The sequence below is a fragment of the Rhagoletis pomonella genome, unplaced genomic scaffold (assembly GCF_013731165.1).
Source record: "Rhagoletis pomonella isolate Grant_MI unplaced genomic scaffold, Rhpom_1.0 Rhpom_scaffold_00003, whole genome shotgun sequence".
NCBI classification, from domain to species: Eukaryota; Metazoa; Arthropoda; class Insecta; order Diptera; family Tephritidae; genus Rhagoletis; species Rhagoletis pomonella.
Window position 1 is genome coordinate 36,623,052 of NW_023458557.1, and position 25,439 is coordinate 36,648,490.

The following is a 25,439-nucleotide window of genomic DNA, read 5'->3' on the forward strand; positions in this document are numbered from 1 at the left end:
CACCCATAAAGAAAATGCTAAAAATTAACGGTAAGTCGTAGTTACTTACACAGAAAGGAGAATTCTACTTAGTAAGGTTTATAATCCCTAAGCGCGGCCGAAGGCCGCCTACGCAGAGAGAAGTTCTGCGCAAAAATACTTCCGCCCTTCTTTTCCGGCAACACAGAAAGGAGAATTCTACTTAGTAAGGGTTATAATCCCTAAGCGCGGCCGAAGGCCGCCTACGCAGAAAGAAGTTCTGCGCAAAAATACTTCCGGCCCCCTTTTCCGGCAACACAGAAAGGAGAATTCTACTTAGTAAGGGTTATAATCCCTAAGTGCGGCCGAAGGCCGCCTACGCAGAAAGAAGTTCTACGCAAAAATACTTCCAGTCCCCTTTTGCGGCAACACAGAAAGGAGAATTCTACTTAGTAAGGGTTATAATCCCTAAGCGCGGCCGAAGGCCGCCTACGCAGAAAGAAGTTCTGCGCAAAAATACTTCCGCTGCCCTTTTCCAGCAACACAGAAAGGAGAATTCTACTTAGTAAGGGTTATAATCCCTAAGCGCGGCCGAAGGCCGCCTACGCAGAGAGAAGTTCTGCGCAAAAATACTTCCGGCCCCTTTTCCGGCAACACAGAAAGGAGAATTCTACTTAGTAAGGGTTATAATCCCTAAGTGCGGCCGAAGGCCGCCTACGCAGAAAGAAGTTCTACGCACAAATACTTCCGGTCCCCTTTTCCGGCAACACAGAAAGGAGAATTCTACTTAGTAAGGGTTATAATCCCTAAGCGCGGCCGAAGGCCGCCTACGCAGAAAGAAGTTCTGCGCAAAAATACTTCCGGTCCCCTTTTCCGGCAACACAGAAAGGAGAATTCTACTTAGTAAGGGTTATAATCCCTAAGCGCGGCCGAAGGCCGCCTACGCAGAGAGAAGTTCTGCGCAAAAATACTTCCGCCCTTCTTTTCCGGCAACACAGAAAGGAGAATTCTACTTAGTAAGGGTTATAATCCCTAAGCGCGACCGAAGGCCGCCTACTCAGAAAGAAGTTCGTTTTCATGTATGCACTATTTCGGTTTTTGTCATATGCATTACTTCGGTTTTGAGTCGAAACTGTGCATGTATGCATTACTTCGGTTTTTGTCATATGCATTATTTCGGTTTTGAACCGAAACTGTGCAAGTATGCATTACTTCGTTTTTCTCATATGCGTTATTTCGGTTTTCAAACGAAAGTGTGCATGTATGCATTATTTCGGCTTTTTCATATGCATTATTTCGGGTTTTTCATATGCATTATTTCGGTTTTCAACCGAAACTGTGCATATATGCATTATTTCGGGTTTTTTCATATGCATTATTTCGGTTTTCAAACGAAAGAGTGCATATGCATAATTTCGGTTTTTCTAATATGCATTATTTCGGTTTTCAACCGAAACTGCGCATATATGCATTATTTCGGTTTTTTTCGTATGCATTATTTCGGTTTTTTTCATATGCATTATTTCGTATGCACAGTTTCCATATGCACAATTTCAGGGTGCCCGGGCATTTCTGCATCAAAAAGAAAACTTTTGAAAAATATGTCGCTTACGTTTTTTTGGCGGTTAGGGCTCGATATGGTATAATCAGCAAAAACGCTGAAAGTATTTTACCCAAAGTTACTGCACGTTACTTGTTTGGCACGCAATGCACCGAGTGGCCGAAGATGTAAGGGCTCGCTTCAGTGATGTTGACTCCGAAAATATCTGAGGTAGTGTCACAACCTCGGTTTGTTTAAGACTGGCTTAACGGATTCGGTGTTCTTCAAAAACATTTTAGAGGTGAATTTTGAATCGGTAGTTTATATTTTTTGATATTATTGTACCTTAAAAGAGAGCCGCACTGAGTTGTCAATCACACCTTGTTTAATGCACCTTGTGTGAACTAGTTTAGATATAAATTTCGAGTCTGTATTGTGTTTATATTGGCACAAAGATTCATATCAGAGTGAAAATTTTTTCGTTTTTGAAACTCATATTTTTTACCCACCTAGGGGTCCTTTCGCACTCATATATTCTGAACGCTCAGAATATGTTTGCTATAGTTTTTTGTTTATGTGCTGCCGCTTTCACCTTGTATGAATTCGTGAATTTATAGTTCAAACTTTTACAGTGGTAGTGGCAGGCATTTAAATGCTATTTTTAAGTGTATGAGAACGAAGTAATTTTGAGGCTAGCACTCTGCCTCGATATTCGAACACTCCCATTAAAAAACTCCTTTTAATTTGTGTAATAAGGTCAATAAAATAAAGTAAAAAATAAACTAAAGTCGGCCTTCAACTTAAGCAGTTTTTGCAACATTTGAATAAACTTTTATATATTTGATTGTATTTTTTTAGAAAACTGATGGAAATTGCCAAATCATAAATCTAGGGTGTGGATTCGATACCTTGTATTTTCGCCTGAGGGATGCACTACATCAGATAAAAAATTTTATTGAGCTGGATTTTCCTACAGTCACCGCCCGAAAATGCTATACTATTAAGCGCAACAAAGCTTTACTCGCCAAAATCCATGACGAAGATGGCGAAGTTCGTCTTAGCACAACCGATTTGCATGGTCCAAACTATCACCTGATGGGTGTTGACCTTCGCAATGTCGACGATTTGGATAATAAACTTCAACAAGCTGAAATTGACTACGGCCTTCCGACGATTTTTCTTGCCGAGTGTGTATTAGTGTATATCGAGGCACAGAATTGCAAAAATTTGCTCAAGTGGATTGCTAGTAAATTTAGTACTGCTGTTTTTGTTAACTACGAGCAGGTAGAACTTTCGTTTGTATTGCACTTTTATATAACAAAATATAAGAGATTTCTGTTTGCTTTTATTACTAAGGTCAATATGAACGACAGATTTGGGGAAGTTATGCTGAACAACTTGCGAAGTAGGGGTTGCAGTTTAGCTGGCGTTGAGTCGTGTATTTCTTTAGATACACAAATGAGTAGATTTCTCGAATGCGGGTGGACAGGAAGTCGGGCCTGGGACATGGTGCAGGTTTATCAAAGTATATCGCAGGTCGAGCGACAACGTGTGGAAAGACTAGAAATGCTCGATGAAGCTGAACTTCTTATACAGCTATTCCAACATTATTGCCTTGCCATCGCTTGGATAGGAGAACTATTTCAAGACATTGAAATCACGTAATTATAATGCCGTATTTCCACTAAGCATTAAATGACAACATTTTTTAATTACAAAGTTGTCAATGCAAAAATGCCCTTGTCATTACGTTCATGATACAAATATTTTAGAGGTAGTCATAGTGTAATAAACAAAGTAAAATCAATATATGTATATAATATTTATTTTCGATACGCTTATTTGAGAACAGTTTTGTCATTGCATTAACCCATTTTCCAGTAGCCACATTATAAATCAGTAACTCAAACAAATGACCATGTATTGATTTTTCTTAAAAATTCGTAATATTTTTGGAGCTATTTTTTTATTATTTTACTATAAAAATACCGTCCAAGCTTTAACCAAACCCATATAAATCACAGTTTCAAACTTTGGGGAAATTCAACAAATTTTCAACAAAAAAAATTTTGATACTGTAATTTATATGGTTTTGACTAAAGCTTGGACGGTAGTTTTATAGAAATATAACAAAAAAAATTAGCTCGAAAAACATACGAATATTTAAAAAAGAACTCAACACGTGTTTATTTGTTTCAATCACTGTATTTAATATTTTTTTATTTCAAATCAACAAAAAAATTTGTTTGGAAAACAAAGAGAATCAAAGAAAAAATTTCATTAAAAATGCCAGACACTCGCTGTTTGTGCGGAACTACCCAAGGCATATTAAACAGATTATAGCAGTAGAGCAAACACAACCCTGCCATATATTTTGTTTTTTCTTGAGAAATCTAGAATGTCAAAACGGAAAGAAATGTAAGCACGCACAATTATGAGGTAGGTAAGTTTAATTTGCCGATAGATGTTATACCGAAAAGGATGAATGCTGTGGTGTAGTGATGTGCGGTTCCGAGTATTTAAAGAACCGTTTCTGTCGAAAAACCGGGAATTTGGACCGGTTTTCATTCATTCGTTAGTTGATATTTGTTTTGAAAAAAATTTATAAAAATAAAATAAATTTAAATACGCATTTTCCACATTAGCATTTCATAAAAAAATTTAAAAACATGATGTTGTCGCTGCTCTTTTGACGCATTCAACATGCAGCTGACAGATAGCATAAAAAACAACGAAGTTTATGTAAGTCGACCAGATCGGATATATGCCTCGTACCGAAAAAAAATTTGTGGGCCAACTCTGAACTCTTTAATACATACAGTCACTCCAGAAGTATTCGTAATTTAGCTTTTTTCACAATATTCAAAATGTTTTCCATTATAAATCTTTTTCGTTAATTTTCATTTAAAATATAGATCATTTTATGATAAAAACCATATAAATGATTCTTGCAAACTTTGTACAAATTTCATAAAAATGAATCGAAAAATTGTCATAAAAATTAAAAATTTTTTATTCAGAATTTTTATATTAATATTTTTTCAGTATGCAGTTTTGTGGCCAGTTCAATTTAGTATAATAAAGTTCAAGTGTCAAGTAGCTAAACATTGCCGCTGATTTTTTAGATTTTTTTTTGTCGGGGGTGTTGCGCATTTTTTTCCATATGAACAAAATTTATTTTTATATGGAAGAAAATGCGCAACACGCTCGACAAAAAAAATTCTAAAAAATCAGCAGTAAGCGCATTTTTTCAATATGAACAAAATTTATTTTTATATGGAAGAAAATGCGCAACACTCTCGACAAAAAAAAATTCAAAAAAATCAGCAGTAATTTTTAGCTGCCTGAAACTCGCACTTTATTATACTAAAATTGAACTGGCTGAAAATTTTTCCAAAAATTCTGAATAAAAAGTTTGAAATTTTGAAGAAATTTTTTTTAAGTTTGATTCATTTTTATGAATTTTGTACAAAGTTTGCAAGAATGATTTATATGATTTTCGGTATAGAATGAGCTATATTTTAAATGAAAATTAGCGAAAAAGATTTATGATGGAAAACATTTTGAATATTGTGAAAAAACTAATTTACGAATACTTCTGTGAATGACTGTAACTAAACCGAAGTTTGGGCTGATATCTTCATACTTAGACTTTATGCCAAAACAATCAATATTTTTTCGGTTATTCTGAGATAATTTTCCGGTTCTTCTGGAACCGTTTTTCGATTCTTTTGGCTTTTCGGTTCCTTTAGAACCATTTTTCGGTTCTTGAAAGAACCGGACGGGTAGGTTCTCTAAATGGCCTGGTTCTCCAGTTTCTCGGTTCTGTGCATCACTAGTGTGATGTTCAACTGGCCGCATCATCGAATGATTGCGCTCTGCGCTTTATATCAAGTGAAATCAAGTGAAAAGAATACACCTAAATCCAGATACAGTACCATCAAAGATATTAACTGCTATTTCATCACATGAAAAGTAACTTTGGTTAGTGTGGGTATATTCTGAAATGTGTTAATGCAAAGGCAAAGAGTTGATACTGGGGTGTTCAACTTTTCGCCATTTTTCGAAAACCCGTTTTCGAGTTATTCGAAAAATTGCAATTTGAAAAAAAAACCGGTTCCCAATTTTCTAATCAAGAACAAACCGGATAAACCGGTTTTATTTTACATGTTTTCTCTGCAAACTCTTCATGACCAAAATTACAATATGACTGCTAAAAATAGGTATAGCTTTAATTTAGATATCAAAAAGAAAAATAAAGTTCTAAGTGTTTTGAATTACAAGTAACTCAGAAGTAACTCAATAATCTTATCTTACTAATCTTATCTTACTTCTTACTAATATTATAAATGTGAAAGTTTGTATGTTTGGATGTTTGGGAAATCATCACGCGGAAACGACTGCACGGATTTGCATGAAATTTTGTACGCGGATAGCTTATGAGCCAGATTGGTTAATAGGCTATTCTTTTAAGAGTTGCCACCTGTTAAAAAAGTTTAATTTATCTAATATGCGGGAACGACTGAATGGATTTGCATGAAAATTTGCACACAGATAGCTTATGACCTAGGTTGGAAAATAGTCTACTTTCCTTAAGAGTTGCCACCTGTTAAAAAAGTTTCATTAAATTAATACGCGGAAACGACTGAATGGATTTGCATGAAATTTTCCAAGCAGAGAGCTTATGACCTACAGTGGAAAATAGGCGAATTTTTTGGAAGAGTTGCCACCTGTTAAAAAAGTTTAATTAAATTAATACGCGGAAACGACTAAACGGATTTGCATGAAATTTTGCACACAGATAGCTTATGACCTTGGTTAGAAAGTTAAGAGTTGCCAACTGTTAGACATGTTTAATTTAATTAATACGCGGAAATGAGTAAACTGATTCGCATGGAATTTTTGACACAGATAGCTTATGAGCTTGGTTGAAAAATAGGCTACTTTTTTAAGAGTTACCACCTGCTAAAAAAGTTTAATTAAATTAATACGCGGAAAAGTCTGAACGGATTTGCATGAAATTTTGCAAGCAGATAGCTTATGACCTACAGTGGAAAATAGACTAATTTTTTGGAAGAGTTGCCACCTGTTAAAAAAGCTTTAATTAAATTAATACGCGGAAACGACTGAACAGATGTGCATGACATTTCGCACAGAGATAGCTTATGACCTATGTTGGAAAATAGGCTACTATTTTAAGAGTTATCACGTATTAGGAAAGTTTTATTAAATTATTACGCGTTAATGGCTGAACTGATTTGCATGAAAGTTTGCACACATATAGCTTATGACCTAGACTGGAAAATAGGCTATTTTTTTAAGAATTTCCACCTGTTTGAAAATGAAGTTTTGTTCAAAGATGGTTTATGACCTGGATTGAACAAAAAAAAATCTTCCCTAACCGGTTTTCCGATCAGAAGGAAATTTAGTACACTTACTACGGATTTCGGAAGGATGGTCTTAGACTGAAAGTAAGTCCGATAACTCAAGGCCCCTCCCATACAAATTGGAATTTTCATATTACATACATATCTCTGAAAGTATTTGTGGGAGAGAACTGAAACTTGGTATAGTGATATGTATGTGAAATCAATGATGGCATTAATCGATTGTTGTTTTAATTAGTTAGTTAATTCGATTAATTCAATCTGATTACAGTTAATCATGATTAATTTTAATCTGACTAAACAGTTAATCGTAACCGCGATTAAAAAATTAATTTTTAATCGTTAACTCTTAATTTGATCAAGTAGGTTCGGTGATTAATTAAGTTATGCTGGAATTTCCATGTGCACACAAAGCAAGTTAAACCGGTATGGCTAAGTCGGGCTTCCTCATCAATCTAAGCAATTTGGTGTACATTTTCTTTAAGATATATACCAACAAACGTTTTACAAGCTAGGTTTGTAAAAGTTCCCAGTTTATGTATTACTATTAACAATAATTATAATTTTTTTTTACTATGTGCTTTTTATAAGCGTAAAACACAAAATAATTACTATAACTGGTGTTTGGTTTCAAACTCGGAAAAACTAGACAAATTAATCAGATTTTATTTTTAATTGGATTAACGATTAATGTTTTAAATTAATTAAACGTAATCGCAGCCAGCGATTAACGATTAAAAAAATGTTATCATTAATCGTACAGTTGATTACGACTCATTAATTTTAATCGTCAAACGCGATTAACATTTTAATCGTTAATTTTTAATCGTTAATCAGATTAACAGTTTGCCAACACTGTGTGAAATCATGTTCATATTGACGGAGAAAAATGGAGGTTTTTGGATAAGAGGCGTAGCACCTCCCATACTGACTGAAAGTTTCATATTGTATGTCTCTTTAAATGTTTGGGGTAAAGCACTCAAGGTTGGTATGGAAATACATATGTATGCATGTATGTATGTGAAACTAATACCATACTCATGGAGAAAAATGAGAGTTATTGGAAAAGGTGGTGTGGCAACTCCCAATGCAAATTGCATATCTCTGGAGGTGTTTATTGCAGAAGACTGGAACTTGGCACCGGGATGTGTACACAAAATTAATTCCATACTCATGTAGAAAAATTTGCGTTATTCGAAAAAGGGACATGGTTCCTCCCGTACAAAATTTATTGTTTTATACTGCTTATCTCTAAAGGTGTTCAAGGTAGAGTACTGGGACTTGGAACTGGGGTATGTAAAATCAGTTCTAAATTCATGGAAGAAGATTAGGGTTATAAGAAAAAGGGGCGTGGCACTTCCAGTACAAAAATTTACTTTTTCTTGCCACATATCCCTGGAAGTGTTTGTGGAAGAATACTGGAACTTGGTATGGAGTTGTGTATGCAAAATGTATGAATTGCTCATGGAAAAAATGTGAGTTATTAAAAAAGGAGGCATGTCGCCTCCCATGCATACTAAAAACTTCTTAATACATATCTCTGGAAGAATAGAAAATCTCTCGAAGTATTTTAAATTTGTTATGGAGATTTATTTTATAAGTGCCGTACTGACAGAATAAATTTCAGTAAATGGAAAAGGGAGAGCCGGGTTCGGCCTTATAATCTAAAGCTCTCTTGAGGCATTTGCTACAGTAATGAGAAGTGGTATTTTATCAAGGCCAGGTTACTAAATTTGAGTTGGAAATATTAAAACCCGCCGTGGCACCTCCAAGAAGGTTACACGTTCACGCGTCGTATACCTGGAACCATTTTAAGGTAATCTTAGAGGGATTGATATCTTTCGTATGCCTAGCGCGCAGACGAGATTTTATAATTTCATAGTTTTAAACGGCCTAAAAACCTTAACTCGCTTAAAAAATAACGAGCTATAACGAAATGGGCACAGATATAAAATCTAACATCATAAAATTATTTTTCATATTTGTATAAAAGCGCGGGGTGAAACCCGCGGGTATAAGCTAGTTAAATATAATTTTTTACCAAAGGTCCTATTTCGAACTTCGAAGGCCCATTTGAAAAATCGGCTAGTATTTTTTTTGTTTAAAATATCTTTTTTGTAAAAAAAGGTATTTTTTCCTTTAAATGGTTTTTTTAAATTTTTATACACGAAGTATACAAATATGCGTCTAAAAAAGAGCAAAAGAAGGACTACGTCTATGTCTTTAGGTTTTTAGTTATTTACATGCAATAATTAAATATAATTTTTTACCAAAGGTCCTATTTCGAACTTCGAAGGCCCACATCTCGATTTCGGAGGCTAACTTCGAAGAACGGAGAAATCACTTTTCCCTATGATTCAATCTCTTAAAAAGTTGGTTTGGTCCAATACCCAGAAAAAAAGTTGATTTTGCCGTACAGTGCATTTTTTGAAAATGGGCGTAGCCACGCCCACTTATGATTACATGTGTATAACTTGGTCAAATAGTTTCTCCCAAACTTAACACAGTTGTTGGTCTTGGTAAAACATACCAAACGGTTTAAAATTAAAAAAAATCGGACAATAACCACACCCGCCTCCCATATAACGGTAATTTAGAGAAATACGAAATCTTCGATATATCAGTAACTACTTAAGCTAATTTATTCAAAATTGATGTTTACAATAATTCTTTAGTAAGATATACGTTCATGATAAATTTTTGGAAAATGGGTGAGGCACCGCCGACTTATAACCACATATGTAAGTGTATCTCGGTAACCGTTCTATCAATTTGTAGCAAACTCGGTATAATTATTGTACTTGACCTACAAAAGCAAGAAGTTGAAAATTTCGGAAATGCTGACCCCCCTGCTTACAATGTAACGGTAGTTTTCGGAATGTTCCGCTTCGCCCGAACTTAAACTTTTTTACTTGTTGTACAATATGTTTATTTGTATAGTCATATACAGTACATTTAACTGATGAAAACATATTTTTATACCAGAGCGCACTTGTGCACAAGGGTATATTAATTTTGTTCACATAACGGTTGTTTGTAACAGCCAAAACGAATCGAGATAGATATAGACAAATGTATACATAGATGCTCAGAATTAATAGAGAAATCGATTAAGCCATGTCTGTCTGTCCGTCCGTCTGTCCGTCCGTCCGAGTACACGATAACTCGAGCAAAAATTGAGATATCTCAACGAAATTTCGTATGTAGGTTTCCGTTAATCCAAGGTAGGTTGGTATTGAAAATGGGCGAAATCGGACTGTAACCACGCCCACTTCCCATGTAACGGTAATTTCCAGAAATACGAAAACTGCGATATTCTAGTAACTACTGAAGACAATTCACTCAAAATTGATATTTACAATAATTTTCAGACGAAAAATAAGAATATTATAAATTTTTAGAAAATGGGCGTAGCCACGCCCACTTATGGTTACATGTGTATATCTTGGTAACCGCTGCACCAATTTCTTCCAAACTTGGCACAGGTGTTGACCTTGATACAGCATACTAAATGGCCGAAAATTTAAAAAATCGGACAATAACCACGCCCACATCCCATATAACGGTAATTTTCAGAAATACGAAAACTGCGATATTTTAGTAACTACTGAAGATTCTTCACTCAAAATTGATATTTACAACAATTTTTAGACGACAAATAAGAATATTATACATTTTTGGAAAATGGGCGTAGCCACGCCCACTTATGGTTACATGTGTATATCTTGGTAACCGCTGCACCAATTTCTTCCAAACTTGGCACAGTTGTTGGCCTTGGTACAGCATACTAAATGGCCGAAAATTTAAAAAATCGGACAATAACCACGCCCACATCCCATATAACGGTAATTTAGAGAAATACAAAATCTTCGATAAATCAGTAAATATTAAAGCTAATTTATTCAAAATTGATGCTTGCAACAATTCTTTACCAAAAAATACGTTTATGGTAAAATTTTGGAAAATGGGCGTGACACCGCCCACTTATGATCACATATATGTATATCGGTAACCGTTCTACCAATTTGTACCAAACTCCGTATTTTTATTGTGCTTGCCACATAAAAGCAAAGCGTTGAAAATTATTGAAATCGGACTAAAATTACGGCCGCTTTTCATATAACGGTAAATTTCAGAAATGCTTGAAACTGCAATATTTCGAAATTTAAGGACGCCAATTTACTCAAAACAGATACACCCTGGCGTACCATCTAGCGGTAGCTTTCGGAAAGGTGAAAAAACATATATTTAATACTTGCGCCGGGTATTTGATGTTCGGCTCCACCCGAACTTAGACTTTCTTACTTGTTTTCTTTAAATTCGATGTTTACATAAACTTCATAGTAGGTTTATTTTAATTTTGAGCCCTTTTACAGTTAACTTACAACTAAATAGCACATAAATTACATAATTCACGTAGATTTCATAATATTTCGTTCAATATTTCAATTAAAATGCCAAATTTCCTGCAAATGTACAAGAATTTACAAAAGGAATTGGACTACTAATTAACTGCTTTGTGTCCTTTTTTACTACCATTTTCGCACCAAGGGATTCCATTCTTTCCCGTTTCTGCGTCCTTCGTAAACGCAAGGGAGTGTCAGTAATTATCAAAACGTTTATTATTGAATCATGCTAGAGAAGTAAAGAAACAAAGCAATAATCAAGAGTACCGAATAACGTATGTATATGTATATACATAAATTAAAGAAAACCAAAGCAAGTGGATATTAGAGGAAAAATAGCTAAATCAGCAAGGCAAATATTTTCTACATAATCGCTGTATTTTATTAATTGCAAACTCCATACTCTTATTCTGCATCAAAGAAACTGTCAAAAATTTCCACCAGTAAAAAGTTACGAATTATTTAATTAACAAATTAATGGTTGTCTGCAACAAATTCTCGCATCCGGTATCAGTTGCGAGCATTTGGTCCGCTGGGTATACTTACAGTCATAAAATTGTGACAAATAATATGAACGGAGAACAGCAAACAAATCAAAAAATAACAAGTTTCGTAGAAAAAGCTGTAGAAGTTTTAAAAAGCAGCAGGTGCACATTATCCTTGAGCTGTTTGCTTAATAATAAAAAAAAATTTACCGTGCTCAAGAATGTCAAAGTAAGGTTTTATTTTTTAAAGTTTGCGACCCTTCTAATCCCTTTCGTCACGCTCAAATCGTCAGATTATTGAAATGAAAACTTTTCGGCATGTAATTAACCCTTCGTTCCTTAATCTGACGAACTTTTTTTTTACTATTGTAATCAGCTGACATACGTGCGTCGCTCTACACTGAGGGCTTAGATTTGGTAGAGGTACTGAACTGTTTGCTGGGTATCGCCCATATGTTAATCTGACGCGCTCGAGTAAATTCCCAAATCCCCTTTTGGGCTCCCCTACTACAACGGAGTGGCTCGTGAATTATCGTTTTCATACGACCGACAAATGTATTATTGTGAATGACTGTGGTTTTTGTTCACTTTTTATTCTGAATCAACACAAATCAACTGCGCTAACTATCGGATTTTACACGAAAAACGTCGATTCGTAAAGCGGAAAACAGAAACATAATAGGAGAGGTAAGTTTTAAACGATTCGTAAAATTCTTAAGGCAAAAAATAGGAATTGTTTTTTAATTGATTCTATCTTGTCTGGTTACCTATTGTATAAGAAACTGGCTGAACAGCTTTTCGCGAGAAACACATTATATACTTTATATTTTTCCAGATTTAGGGTCATAAGAACTACATCTCACAAGTAAGCCATGCTGTTTAAGTCTGTTTGTAGCAAAGACTTTTATTGATACGTACGATATATAAAGTTTCACATAATCTGCGCATGATTCAATAATTAAAGGTTTGGTCATTAGTGACATTAGAGTTTTGACACTCCCTTACAAAAGCTTTGCACACACACACGAACCCCACACAATGACTTGCTAAGGGCATTGTGGAAGAATACAAGTGAGATATCTTAGGGTTGACAGATAGTTGGCAGGGTGTTCAATATGGCGAATACAGTGTGAACAATACGGCAGCCAATATGGCATACAACACCGAATGGCCCGAAGTTACAAAACTACAACCCGAATGAAACGCTTCGTGAAAATCCTGGGTTGCGAAGTGGTATTTTGTTGGAAAATATAAAAGCCAGGATTTTGTGCAGCGCCGAATTTTAACAAAAGAGGGTTTTGTGTGCTCAAGATGAACAGAAAAGGGTTGCTGTGCTGTTTCGTTTTAAGCTTATTTTAATTTTAACGTATCTAATTAAATTTTAAAAGGAGACAAAAATTAAAGCAAAAATTTGAAATATATGTACATTAGACTGCATCACCAAAAAAAGTTGCGGTTTTTCCGCCGGGATTACAAAATGTATTATATTTTAAGACGTCCACCAAAATATTTCGGAAAAATATTAAGATTTAAGCGAGCTGGACCGATTTGAAAATACCTCCAAAAATGGAGTTTTTTATGAATAAAAATAGTTTCTTAAAGAACTTTTTGAAAAAAGTCCCCTCAGATGACAAAACAAATTGGGCTTAAAAATTCTGCATAAAAATACTTACAAATCTTTTCAACGGAATCGTAATAATGAGATTTTTGATGCTGTTTTTTACTTTTTTCAAAGATTGATTTACGAAAAACTTAAATAACTGGGCCAAAACTATTCGGATTTAGACTGATGGGATCTCGGTAGAAAGGTATTTTCCCACTATTTTTATTCATGTGCAAAAAAAGTCATTCGGGTCCCAATATTTTTTTTCAAGCACCAACACATCTTAATTCAACTTTGAATGATATTCGTTCATCCTACCTTTCTCTTTCATCCTTTGAATGAGTTTATTAGCAAAGAAATAAAAAGGGTAAGAAAGTACCTTTCCAATGATATCTCACAAGTCTAAATCGGTAGAGGTTAGGCTCAGTTATTCAAGTTTTTCTTATACCAATCTTTGAGAAAAGTTATAAACAGCATCAAAAATCTTATTATTACGATTCCGTTCAAAATTTTTTTTTAATTTTTCAAAAATAGTTTTAAGCTTAAACCGTTTTGTCATTTGAGGGGATTTTTTTCAAAAAGAATGTTCAAGAAACTATTTTTATTCATAAAAAACTCCATCTTTGGAGGTATTTTCAAATCAGTCCAGCTCACTTAAATCTTAATATTTTTCTCGAAATATTTTGGTGGACGTCTTAAAATATAATAGATTTAACAATTCCAATGGAAAAACAGTACCGATTTTATTTTGTACGGATGCAGTCTAATGTACATATCTGAAAATTTTAAATAAAATATATATTTTCACGAGAGACAAAGTAAATAAAATGGGTTAGGTGAAATATACTTATCAGATTGGGTCAGATAGCGCTTTTACGTTATAAATAAAAATATTTCTTAAATTTTATATAATTTTGGTGACGTACTTCTAAGCTGACGCTGAGACCTATGAAATTATACATATTTATGTGCATATATTGTGTTGATTATGCTCAAATCGCTAAATAATTCTTGCAGCAATCAGCACCATTGGAAATTTTCGGAAAGAAGAAATAAACTAAATTAAATTTATTCAATTATTAATAAAAGAAATTGGAGACAAACGTACAATTGGGGCGATGTTTTCCGCATCCGCAAACGAATGTTTGTTTGATGAATTAGGTTATTGGCCTGGCGTCTAATGAAGCATTATCGTCATGACTAATGTTCAATCTCCTTTTTTTTAACTAAATCGGTTTCTTAAACAAATTTCTATTCAAATATTTTTCTTTTTCGTTTTTCAATTTACTCCACCGGATGGCCGAAAGCCATTTTGAGACAGAAAATAAGTATATAAAATAATTCAAAAATAAGCGATTGCTTTTTCTTAAAATTTCAGACCTTTTATTTAGATTTGATTGAAAAAATCGAATAAAAGGTCTGAAATTTTAAGAAAAAGCAATTGCTTATTTATTATCGAACAAAACGTCTGCAATTTTAAGAAAAGGCAATTGCTTATTTATTATTCCTAAGGCTCATTGTTGTGTTCTGCAGTATTTTTTGAAAGCTTTGAAAATCTTCAAAAATATGTGACACATTTTTAAAATGAAAATATTTCCACTGTCTAAATTAAAGTGAAATTAAAATTTTTTTTTTATAAAACAAAAATTTAATGTATAGTAACTTTTTGCGCATAGTAATTGTTACCATTTCAACAGTTAAATAAAATGTCTAATGTATGTTGTTAAGAATCAAAAGGCTCTATTACCTTGTTTATACCGACAAATAAGGCGCTTTGACCCAGTTCGCTGTGATTCAAAACGGATGCATAAACTAAATTTCAAAACGCGTTGAAATTGAAAAGTATGTTGACTTCTATTTGTTTTGAAATCGGTTTTTTGTTTCACACATGAGTTAGAAAACAAGTATAAACGCATCACTCATTTGATGTGAAGTGACAATGGGCTGGTTTTCTTTATACAGACCGTTTTAAATTCGAATTATTGTTATAATAAATTACAATTATTGTTTGTTTCCATTTCGGTCAACCGTGCAAACTATTTGTTAAAAAAATGTCGTTTAAAAATAGCGGATTTTGTTTACTTTTGAATAAGAATTTATCGAGTGCGCTATAAAGACAGGGGTATAAATGCTGTAAAGAAATATATGTTGAGTCCAATCGGTTTTTTGCTAATGCGGTTCTTGTGTAGGTATAAACAAGGTATATGAAAAAAATTACTTCTCCATGAAAAAATATCGTTATTTTCGTATTTAAAATTAATCGGAATTTTATGGGGGTTATAAAAACTCGTTTTAATCGAAACTTTGTTTTTTCGGCTATATTTGTTATTAATTATTGGCCCAGATGTAAATATTGGGTGAACTAACATATTTTAAATATTTACGGAATTACCATTTGTATTCAACCCTGCCTATCCTATATTCAAGTAGATGTAATTCGAAAAATTTAAACGGATTTCTTCAAATCAACCTGAGCTGCGGACATGTTGCGAATTCATTTTTAAACATTAACCACTCCATTATATTAGTATTAAATACTTTCAATTAAGAAACAATTCTCATTAGAAAATAAATATTAATCGTTTTATTTAAAATATTCCAATGTATTTATTCGTTAATTTTGAGCTCCAGGCCGGTTAATAAATAAAACATAGAGAAATATCGACAACAATAAATGTAATAAATAAAACTACCAAAATCTATGTTTTATTTATTAACCGGCCTGGAGCTCAAAATTAACGAATAAATTATAATAAAACGGCCAAAATCAAAAAACTAATCATGTTTGAACGGAGAGCACACCGAGAAGACAAATAAACATACAAGATTTACACTAACATCAAACAGAACTATGACGTTAATACCAAAAAACCCATCAAACGCTTTCAAAATGTCACACAACAGATAGCTAGAACAACAGTATCGACCCAATTTCTGGAAAGCTGCAGAAGGAGCGACTTAACTCCAAACTTCATCCATAATGCTACCAAAAATATTGTCTATACAATCAACAACAATATCAGCAATAACAAGATGTCAACAACTATCGCCAACTCTGTGTCTGCGTATATACAAAAGGTACAGAGCAAACTACTGAATCTCCTCATTAGTATAAAACACGAGCTACTTCAACAAAAAGGAAAAGAGGTAAAAAAATCACTAAAAGTACATATTAAACAACAATTAACTATGCGGGATTATAATGCATTTTTTGATAGTGAAGAAATAATAACTAATACACTCACTTCAACTATTAAGAAAACACAAGCTAGCAAGTATGAAAAATTAAGAGAGAAACAAAAACAATTACTTAACATTAGGGCTGTCCCAGAATGGTTTTGCAATATAACAAGTACAGAAATTCCAGATGACATTCAGTGGCTCCTATCTTTAGGACCGAAATTCGCCTTACCTATATCCAATAAAGAGTTTCCACTATTTCAGATTATAGCAGATAGGGAGAACTGCATACAGACAATTAAAGATAAAGAAAACCAGGAAATTTAAAGAAACAACTTGACGACTTTAATACGCGATTACATAAGTAAGACGACATATACAATTAGAGATAAGTTTATTCATAATACCCTTCATTCTGCTAAGACGTTTCTGAAAAACCATGACCAAATTTTAATCCTCAATGCTGACAAAGGGAACGTAACTGTAGCGATGAACAAAGCAGAATATGACATGAAGATGCAGAAAATTGTAAATGACATCTCAACATATAGGGTTTTAAAACGTGACCCTACATATAAGCTACAAGGGAAAAATAATGAAATAGTGGAGAAGATGTATGCTAATAAAATCATTGATTTAAAGGAAAAGAACTACCTGACCTGCAAAACGGCTAATCCCCCTCGAATTTACGAATTGCCGGAAATCCATAAAGAAGGAGTTCCCCTGAGACCTACATGTTCGTCCGTCAATTAACCGTCTTACAAATTATGCAAATATATTGTCCGCGTACTCAAAAATATAACAATGTCCTCCAAGTATAACGTTAAAGATGCGATCGAGTTCAAAAACAAGATTGGAAATACCCATATTTATGACGATGAAAGTTTGGTGTCTTTTGATGTCGTATCGTTATTCCCGAGCATCCTCGTAGACTTAGCAATAGAGATTATAGATTCGAAATGGAGTTTGATAAAAGAGCATACGTCATTAACTAGAGAGCTTTTCTTAACCATATTAAAGTACTGCACTAAAGAGAACCGCTACTTCAAATACAATGATAAGATTTATGAGCAGAAGTCAGGAATGCCCATGGGTTCACCTGCTTCACCTGTCATAGCGGATATAGTTATGGAAGAACTTTTAAATAAATTCGAAAAGGATTCGGACAGCAAACCACGGCTACTTACCAAATATGATGATGATTTATTTGCGATTGTAAAAACGGAAAACATAGACAAGATGCTCAACACTTTAAACAATATTAACAAAACTTTAAAATTCACCATAGAAATAGAAAATGAAGGACAACTACCGTACTTGAACACCCTAATAATCAGAAAAGAAAATGCATTAACAGTTGACTGGTATAAGAAACCTACAGCATCAGGGAGGCTCATAAATTTTAATTCCAACCACGAGAGGAGGACAATTATAAATACGTGATAAGTGATAAGATGTACCACAAGTAAAATATTGACATTATCAAAGAAATCCTGGAGAAAAACGAATTTCCTCATGGCTTGATTAACAAACTCATCCGCGATTACTATATCAAGTCCAATAAAGATAAATTAAATGAGAAGAAAATTTATACATCGGCAACATATCGAGCCCTAACCGCCAAAATAACGTAAGCGACATTTTGTTCAAAATTTTCTTTTTGATGCAGAAATATTCCTAGAGCATCTAGATACATTTCTGCATCAAAAAGAAAACTTTGAAAAAAATGTCGCTTACGTTATTTTGGCGGTTAGGGCTCGATATGTTCCAGGATTATCAGAGAGGATTAAGCACTCTTAAATGTTTGACAAAGAGAAATTTAACATAGCGTTCACCTATGATAATACTTTAAAGCAAATATACACTAACACCTAAAAATGTGAAATCTGACGTAATCTACGTATGCGATATGGTATATGTGGGGACAACCAAATCTAAATTGAAGACAAGGATTTCCGCTCATAAATCTAACATAAAATTAAGGAATAACTCTATGGACAATAAGACAGCCTTAACATCTCACTGCCAAAATATGGGACATTATCCCGATTTTGACAATGTAGCAATCTTACAGGAAGAGAAAAATTACAATAAACGTTATACTCCAGAGATGCTACACATCATGAGCACCCCTAATAATAGAAGGATGAATTTAAAAACGGACACAGACAATTGCGCTCATGTCTATCGCAATTTAATTCTCACGCACAAAAACCAATAACGTAGGTATCATGTATTTATGTGTCCATGTTATTGTTCGTAGGTCCACCACCAGTACTTCGTCCGACAATAACAATGCTATGCCGTGCTTTTCTACATACAGACTCTCTCCGTCCTACTGTCCACCACTTCATGTATTGTTGTTTGTATATTTTTTGTTTACATTTACGGTATTTCAACTTGTTTAAATTCTCTTGTTTATGTTTAAGTGTTCTTTGAGCTTGTTTGTTAATATTTTTCTGCACATAGAATTAGTCGATTGGAAAAACTCAATAATGTAAGTTGCGTTTTTGATGTAAGTTTTTTGTAATTTGACGTAAATATGTATGCATTTGGTGTTTTTCAGTCCTGAAGATGCCTTCAGATTGAAGGCGAAATATCGACAACAATAAATGTAATAAATAAAACTACCAAAATCTATGTTTTATTTATTAACCGGCCTGGAGCTCAAAATTAACGAATAAATTATAATAAAACGGCCAAAGTCAAAAAACTAATCATATTCCAATGTATATTTTTTGTTTATGCAGATAGTGCGGATTTAACATATTTTATAACCGTTACATGGGGAACATAAATTTATGGCAGATTGCTATTAACAATTTTTACACAATTTACGATTGCAACCAATTTCTTTCAAAACTATAATCTAAATGATTGCAAGTTGCATTTTTTACGATATTAGGTATATTATGCAAATGCAATCCAATTTGATTTGAGTTATTCAGTTTTAGATACATTTATATTTTTGTGTTCGTATGGAATAGTAGTTTATGTCGCGAAGCTGGCTTCAGTTAATCCGGCATTCCCTTTATTATTTACAACACAAGGAATTTTTCGATGACCCTTAACAAGAATATGGACTTGCTAGTATCGGAACTATTTCTTGCACGTTTATTTGCCAAAATTTCTTCAACGGCTCGGCGCCAGTGAGGGTATGCAGCGAATGCCGCAATACTAAAAGCAGCCTTTTGACATAAGCTACTATTCCATACGAGTGGGGCACGTGCGAAGTGTAGATTTTCCCAGTTGCAGTACTGCAGTAACTCCACACCTTCCTCACCAACAGCTCTGTCCTCTATTAGCTTCTTAATGTAACTGCAAATAAAAGATGGAAATTTAAGAAAAATTACTACCTGAGCGTTTCAGTTGTAGCGTTTCACTCTTGTAGTATATTGGCTATCAAACACCAGAAAATTTCCATCACGCATTCCATATGCCACCGATTGTCGTTGATCAATTAAAATACTGTCATCACAGCTTTTTGGTACTCCAGCAACTGGTGTGTCTATGGCTGAGTTATGTGGAGCTGTTGCATGATTAAAATCAATTTGGACTCTTTGAGAACTGGCTTGTTTGTTGCGAAAGCTATTGGCATCAAATGTATGCAAATTAGATTTCCCAACGAGCAACTGTTGAATATAGGGAAAAAATGTATATTATATAATTTTTTCACACACAAAGCAGAAATTACCAGTCGATACTCGCCCGCGGAAGCAAAATGTCCACCATGTGGAGAAAGCGACGGCGCAAACTTTGTCAGTATGGCCAGTTAGTGTATAATTTTCCCGTCCATTTTGACCTGGTTCCGCTAAAGTGCACTACTACCGTGTATAAATTGGTCGACCTTCTAACAAATCAAGCAATGTTATTGTATCGTCATCGCCGCCAGTCACCAAGAAATTTCCACCTGGGTGAAATGCAACATCATTCTCCGGCGACGAATGCACTTGATGAAATCAAGAGGAAATTTTATAAATAGCATTTTTAAAAAACAATCATCTAATATTTTCCAAGTTTTTGTGCATATATGTTACCATTTGAACAACAAATAGTACTAAGTTTTATGAGACTATTTAATGCAACTCAGGTCAAAAACGCACAGCTTTGACCAAAATAAGCAACTCTAAAAAACAGATGATCGCAGCTGTGGCCCAGGATGACGTCTATTGCTAAGATATCTCACTTGTATTTGTACACAATGGCTAAGGGAGCGAGAAAACTGTTTTTTGAGCAAACCTTTTATTATTGAATCATGTAATCTGCGTACATAAAAAGTTAAGACAATTTTATGTCTGTTGAATATCGCAAAAGCAAGAACAGAACTGGATCTAGGTGGCTACCTTGCGGAACTTCTGAAGTAACGCAATGACATCAGAAATAGTAATTTTAAACAGGGTTCGGAAATATACATATATGAACGTTCGCATACATAATAATAATAATATGACGCTTACACATATGTTAGTGTTTGGCCGAGCTTCTCCTCCGATTTGTGGCGTGCGCCTTGATGTTGTCACACAAAGCGGAGGGACCTACAGTTTTACGCCTACTCCGAACGGCGATTGTATTTTTATGAGAAGCTGTTTTTCATGGCAGAAATACACTCGGTGGTTTGCCATTGCCTGCCGAGGGACGACCGCTGTTAAGAAAAAACCTTTTTTCTATATTCTTTCGATGTTGCTTTGACCAGGGCTTGAACCTGCGGAGTGGAAGCGCGCACTGCTTACCACTACACCACAGCGGCCGACATACATATATTTATCATTTTATACGCGAACGAGAACGTATCAAATATTCTCTATTGATTCTACTTCGCTAACGAGAAGCGTAAAACAAGTCCAGATCGTTCGCGTTTGCGAATGTTAGGTAGAAAAACTTTCCGCTGTTGTTCGTACGCTTACATGGAGTAACGAACTGAAGGTGGCGCATTCCCGAAACCGCTACTTTGGTTTTGCCGACTTTGACATTTATGGCAATACGTAAACAAACTTTTTGTTTAGAAACAAGTGTAAACGTATTGCAAACGTATTGTGTACTTTCAAGTGAAAAATCGAAGTAATTCGTGCGCTCTAAAGTAAAAAACGTTTTATTTATAATACAAACTTTATGAAAATGTCGTGTCGTGTGTTGAATTGCAGCAGCCGTAGGGGTAAAGCCCCCAAGTGCAGTTTTGTTGTTTTGTTTCCCCGCGACGACGCCTTGGCCGGGTAGAGTTCTGCCTGCAGGAGAAGCCATACAATTTAGACACCAGCAGGAAAACATGCGCTGCGACAAGATACTATCACTTTTTCGGCACCTGCAGTACAAACACAAAAATTCTAAATAGTTAATTAATAAAACCTATTCTTTTGAACACATTTCAAGAGTGGTTGAATATTTTTTGTTAACGTTGTGCTTAATTTGCTATATTCAAAGATGGCTTCAGAAATTGGTGAATCGTGAAGAAAACACGTTTTCTCACTGCAAATTCACAACTGTCAACTCATTGTTCTTCGCCATATTCTTTGTTTACACATTGCCACAAATGTCATTCTGCGGGAATGCGTAATCTTGTATTCTATCGTTCTTGGTACGCTTATGTATTGGTAGACACCAAACAGCGTGCGTTCATATATGTAGCTATAAGTGGCATCGATGGCTTCGCGAACGTTCACTGCTGTCGTTCTCGTTCATAAGTGAATGTAAATGCTGCGTCAAACATTCACGGAGGGTTAGTGTGGCTAGAGATACTATTTTATGCGAAGGCAATTTCGTTAATTGCGTAAGATTTGCACCGTTCATTCGATTTTCAAAAATGAGGTGTAAAATGAAAGGGTTTGACCTGTAGATGTGCAGCAGGGTGTCCAGATTGTTTAAAAATAAATCGCAATTTCTGCAAAAAAAAATCGCCAAAAATCGCCAATTTTTTTTTTTATAAAACTCATGAAATCGATTTAACAAATCTTTTATTTTAAAATTGAGATCTTGAATACGAATATAATACCTTCAGAAGGTAATAATAAATAACACAAATCGCTTATATAATAGTGATGTACAAACAATTTTCTTTACAAGCACGCATACTTTTTAAAAATATTTGTTTCAACACATTTTGCAATAGGACTGCGCAATTATTAAATTTATTTTTCATATTAATTGATTAATCGCACGATTCGGTTTTAAGAGCTCGGCGCTAAAAATAAAATAAAAACCTATAATAAGGCGAGATCAACTATTTCCACAATTTCTTCAAAATCACCTATAGTGTCTGAATTATTTACATTTCTGTTGATGTCATATATTGATCTATTCAACCTTGATAACATACTGTTTGATATTGGAAACGTTTTGCAGCAGAAACTATTAGCCTTCATATAAAACTTTATTCGAACTATTGAATTAAGCATATATGTAATACTCCTATATTGGCAGTAAGAGCCCTGCAGGGAAAGCTACTAGTTGTGAACTGGAATTCTACCAGTTTGCGTTTCAGCTCAACTAGTTCACGTTCTATCCTTTTTTAGTGTTAGCGACTGGTATTTTTAACATTGCGATGTCCTACGAGATGTCAATTATCAGGCTATGCATCAGCATCTACTAGTATAAATACTAGTAGCATCATACCAGTTGATGAGATAGCATAAGTGTGCCTTTTTGCTAGCGACGCTGCAGCTGTCACAATGGCCGACAGAGTAAACCACTCGCGTGGTAAGCCTGAGGTCCCTGGTTCAAATCCTGGCACAGGGAAATTTTTTTTATTTTTTATTTTATTTTTATTTTTTATAAATTTATTTTTTTTTGTTTAGGCTGTTTATTGTAATTTTTAAATTTAATAAAAAAATATTTTTGTCTAATTTCTTTGTTTTTATAGCACAAGCATTTCTTCTTAAATGTTTTTTTGCAATGCAATTAGATTTTCAAATTTGTTATTTGTTATTTGTTATTTATTTATTATAAATTGAATAAATTACTTACATTTATTTAACTTTAAAAATCTTAACCACCTCCAAGCGGCCTCGAACCTGCGATTTCAGAACCAGAACCAGTAGTCTTCACGTGACGCCACAGCCGACATTTGTAAGAAAAGCAATTAATTGCGTTTTATTTTTGGCTTTGGAAATTCAAAGGCAGATGTCGCTGATCGCCTAAGTTCTTCGAAATTGTCGAACTGGTAGGCACATACTAGTTAATGAACTAGTATTTTTTCTAACTGCAGGGAGCTAGTTCCGTCCGAAAACACTACAGTACAGATATATCAATAAACACGTACGAAAGAAAAGGAACGCATACGTTTATAAATAAACATGTACACAATACATTGACAAAAACAGTACTAGACTGTCTCGCTTTGATTTCGGAATGCTTACACATTGAGAAGTTAGCTTACTGCCAATATAGAAGCATTACATATCGTTGGCTTAGTTCGCAAACGTGCTAAGTCCACTTTTTATGTAAATTGAGATTTTCATGCAGTAAGATAGCATAACTGAAAATACATCATTACCAAAAAAGAAAATTACCGTAATGTCGTTTTTACTTGTTGTTATGCATTGGTACGCAAATGTGCTAAGTCCAAAAAAATCAAAAAAATATATATACACGTCTGTCCGTGTGCACGATAACTCGAGATATCTCAACGAAATTTGGTATGTAGGTTGCCCTTTATCCAAGGTAAGTTGGTATTAAAAATGGGCGAATCTGAATGTAACCACGCCCATTTCCGATATAAAGGTATTTTCTAAAGATGCAAAAACTACGATATTTCAGTAAATATTGGATGCAAATTGTTCAAAATTAGTAAAAGTAGAATTTTTGTAAAAAATATTATTGTGAAATTTTTGGATAATGGGCGTGACCCCGCCCACCTATTATGAAATGCTGCATCTCAGTAGCCCATTCACCAAACTCGGTACGAGCTTTATTTAGGGTCTAGCTAAGAAATCTGTTGAAAATCTAATTCACTTAAAATCGATGATCGCGATAACCACTCAGCAGAAAATTAGATTATGATACATTTTTGGATAATGGGCATGGCGCCGCCCACTTGTGACCACAAATTTGTAACTCGGTAACCGATTTATCAATTTCTACCAAACTCTGTGCATTTAATAAACCTGGTACGGAAAAGCAATTCGTTGAAAATTATTCAAATCGGACCAAAATTAGATTCGCTTCCCGTATATCTAACGGTAAATTTCAGATCTCTTAATCTCTTAACAATAAATAAGACTGCGTGACACCGCTCAATTTATGACTACAAGGTGTATTTCGGTAGCCACTTTAGCGATTTCTACTAAACGTGGCTCAATTATTTCATTGAGTTTAACTCAGGATATTATCGAAAACGTTTGAAATCGGGAAAAAGCCCCTGCTTACGACAGTATTTGATACCTGCGCCGGGTAGATAAAGTTCAGTTTCGCCCAAACTTTACCTCTTTACTTGCTTATAATTATTTTCTTTTATAAATGGTACATAAATTTACGACTTAAAATAGTTATTTTTGTTAATAGCAATGAAATAAAACTGTATTAGGTTATAATTCATTTTAAAACAATAAAATATATTTAAAGTAAACAATTAAATCTTTTAACAATAAAAAATAATGGAAAAAAGGTTCATAGAAAATGTGCTAAGTCCACATTAAAAGAATAAAATCTTAAAGAGAAAATGTGGTAAGTCCCAAAAGAGCCTATAAGTCTGCAACAGCTATATTTTGAAATTGGCCGATTATTGGTACTAAAACAAGACGAACTAAGGAATAAAACTGCATTTACAGATTAGAAAAATATTGACAACAAAAAAAGTTAGACGGTTTTTTGACCCTCCTGAAAAATAAAAAAAAAATGGACTTGGCACGTTTGCGAACTAAGCCAACGATATATGGAATTAAGGCTTTC

At 34.2% G+C, this 25,439-nt stretch overlaps 1 protein-coding gene across 1 annotated transcript in view; it reads left to right on the plus strand.

Moving 5' to 3' along the window:
• Positions 1-25,439, plus strand: part of LOC118735184 (leucine carboxyl methyltransferase 1) — a gene marked incomplete at its 5' end in the record, with an annotated part of 207,593 nt that overhangs the window by 101,523 nt on the left and 80,631 nt on the right. Inside the window, 2 exon segments of the mRNA XM_036464826.1 lie at positions 2,357-2,782; positions 2,855-3,159. Of these exon segments, the coding sequence (XP_036320719.1) occupies positions 2,357-2,782; positions 2,855-3,159 (731 nt within the window).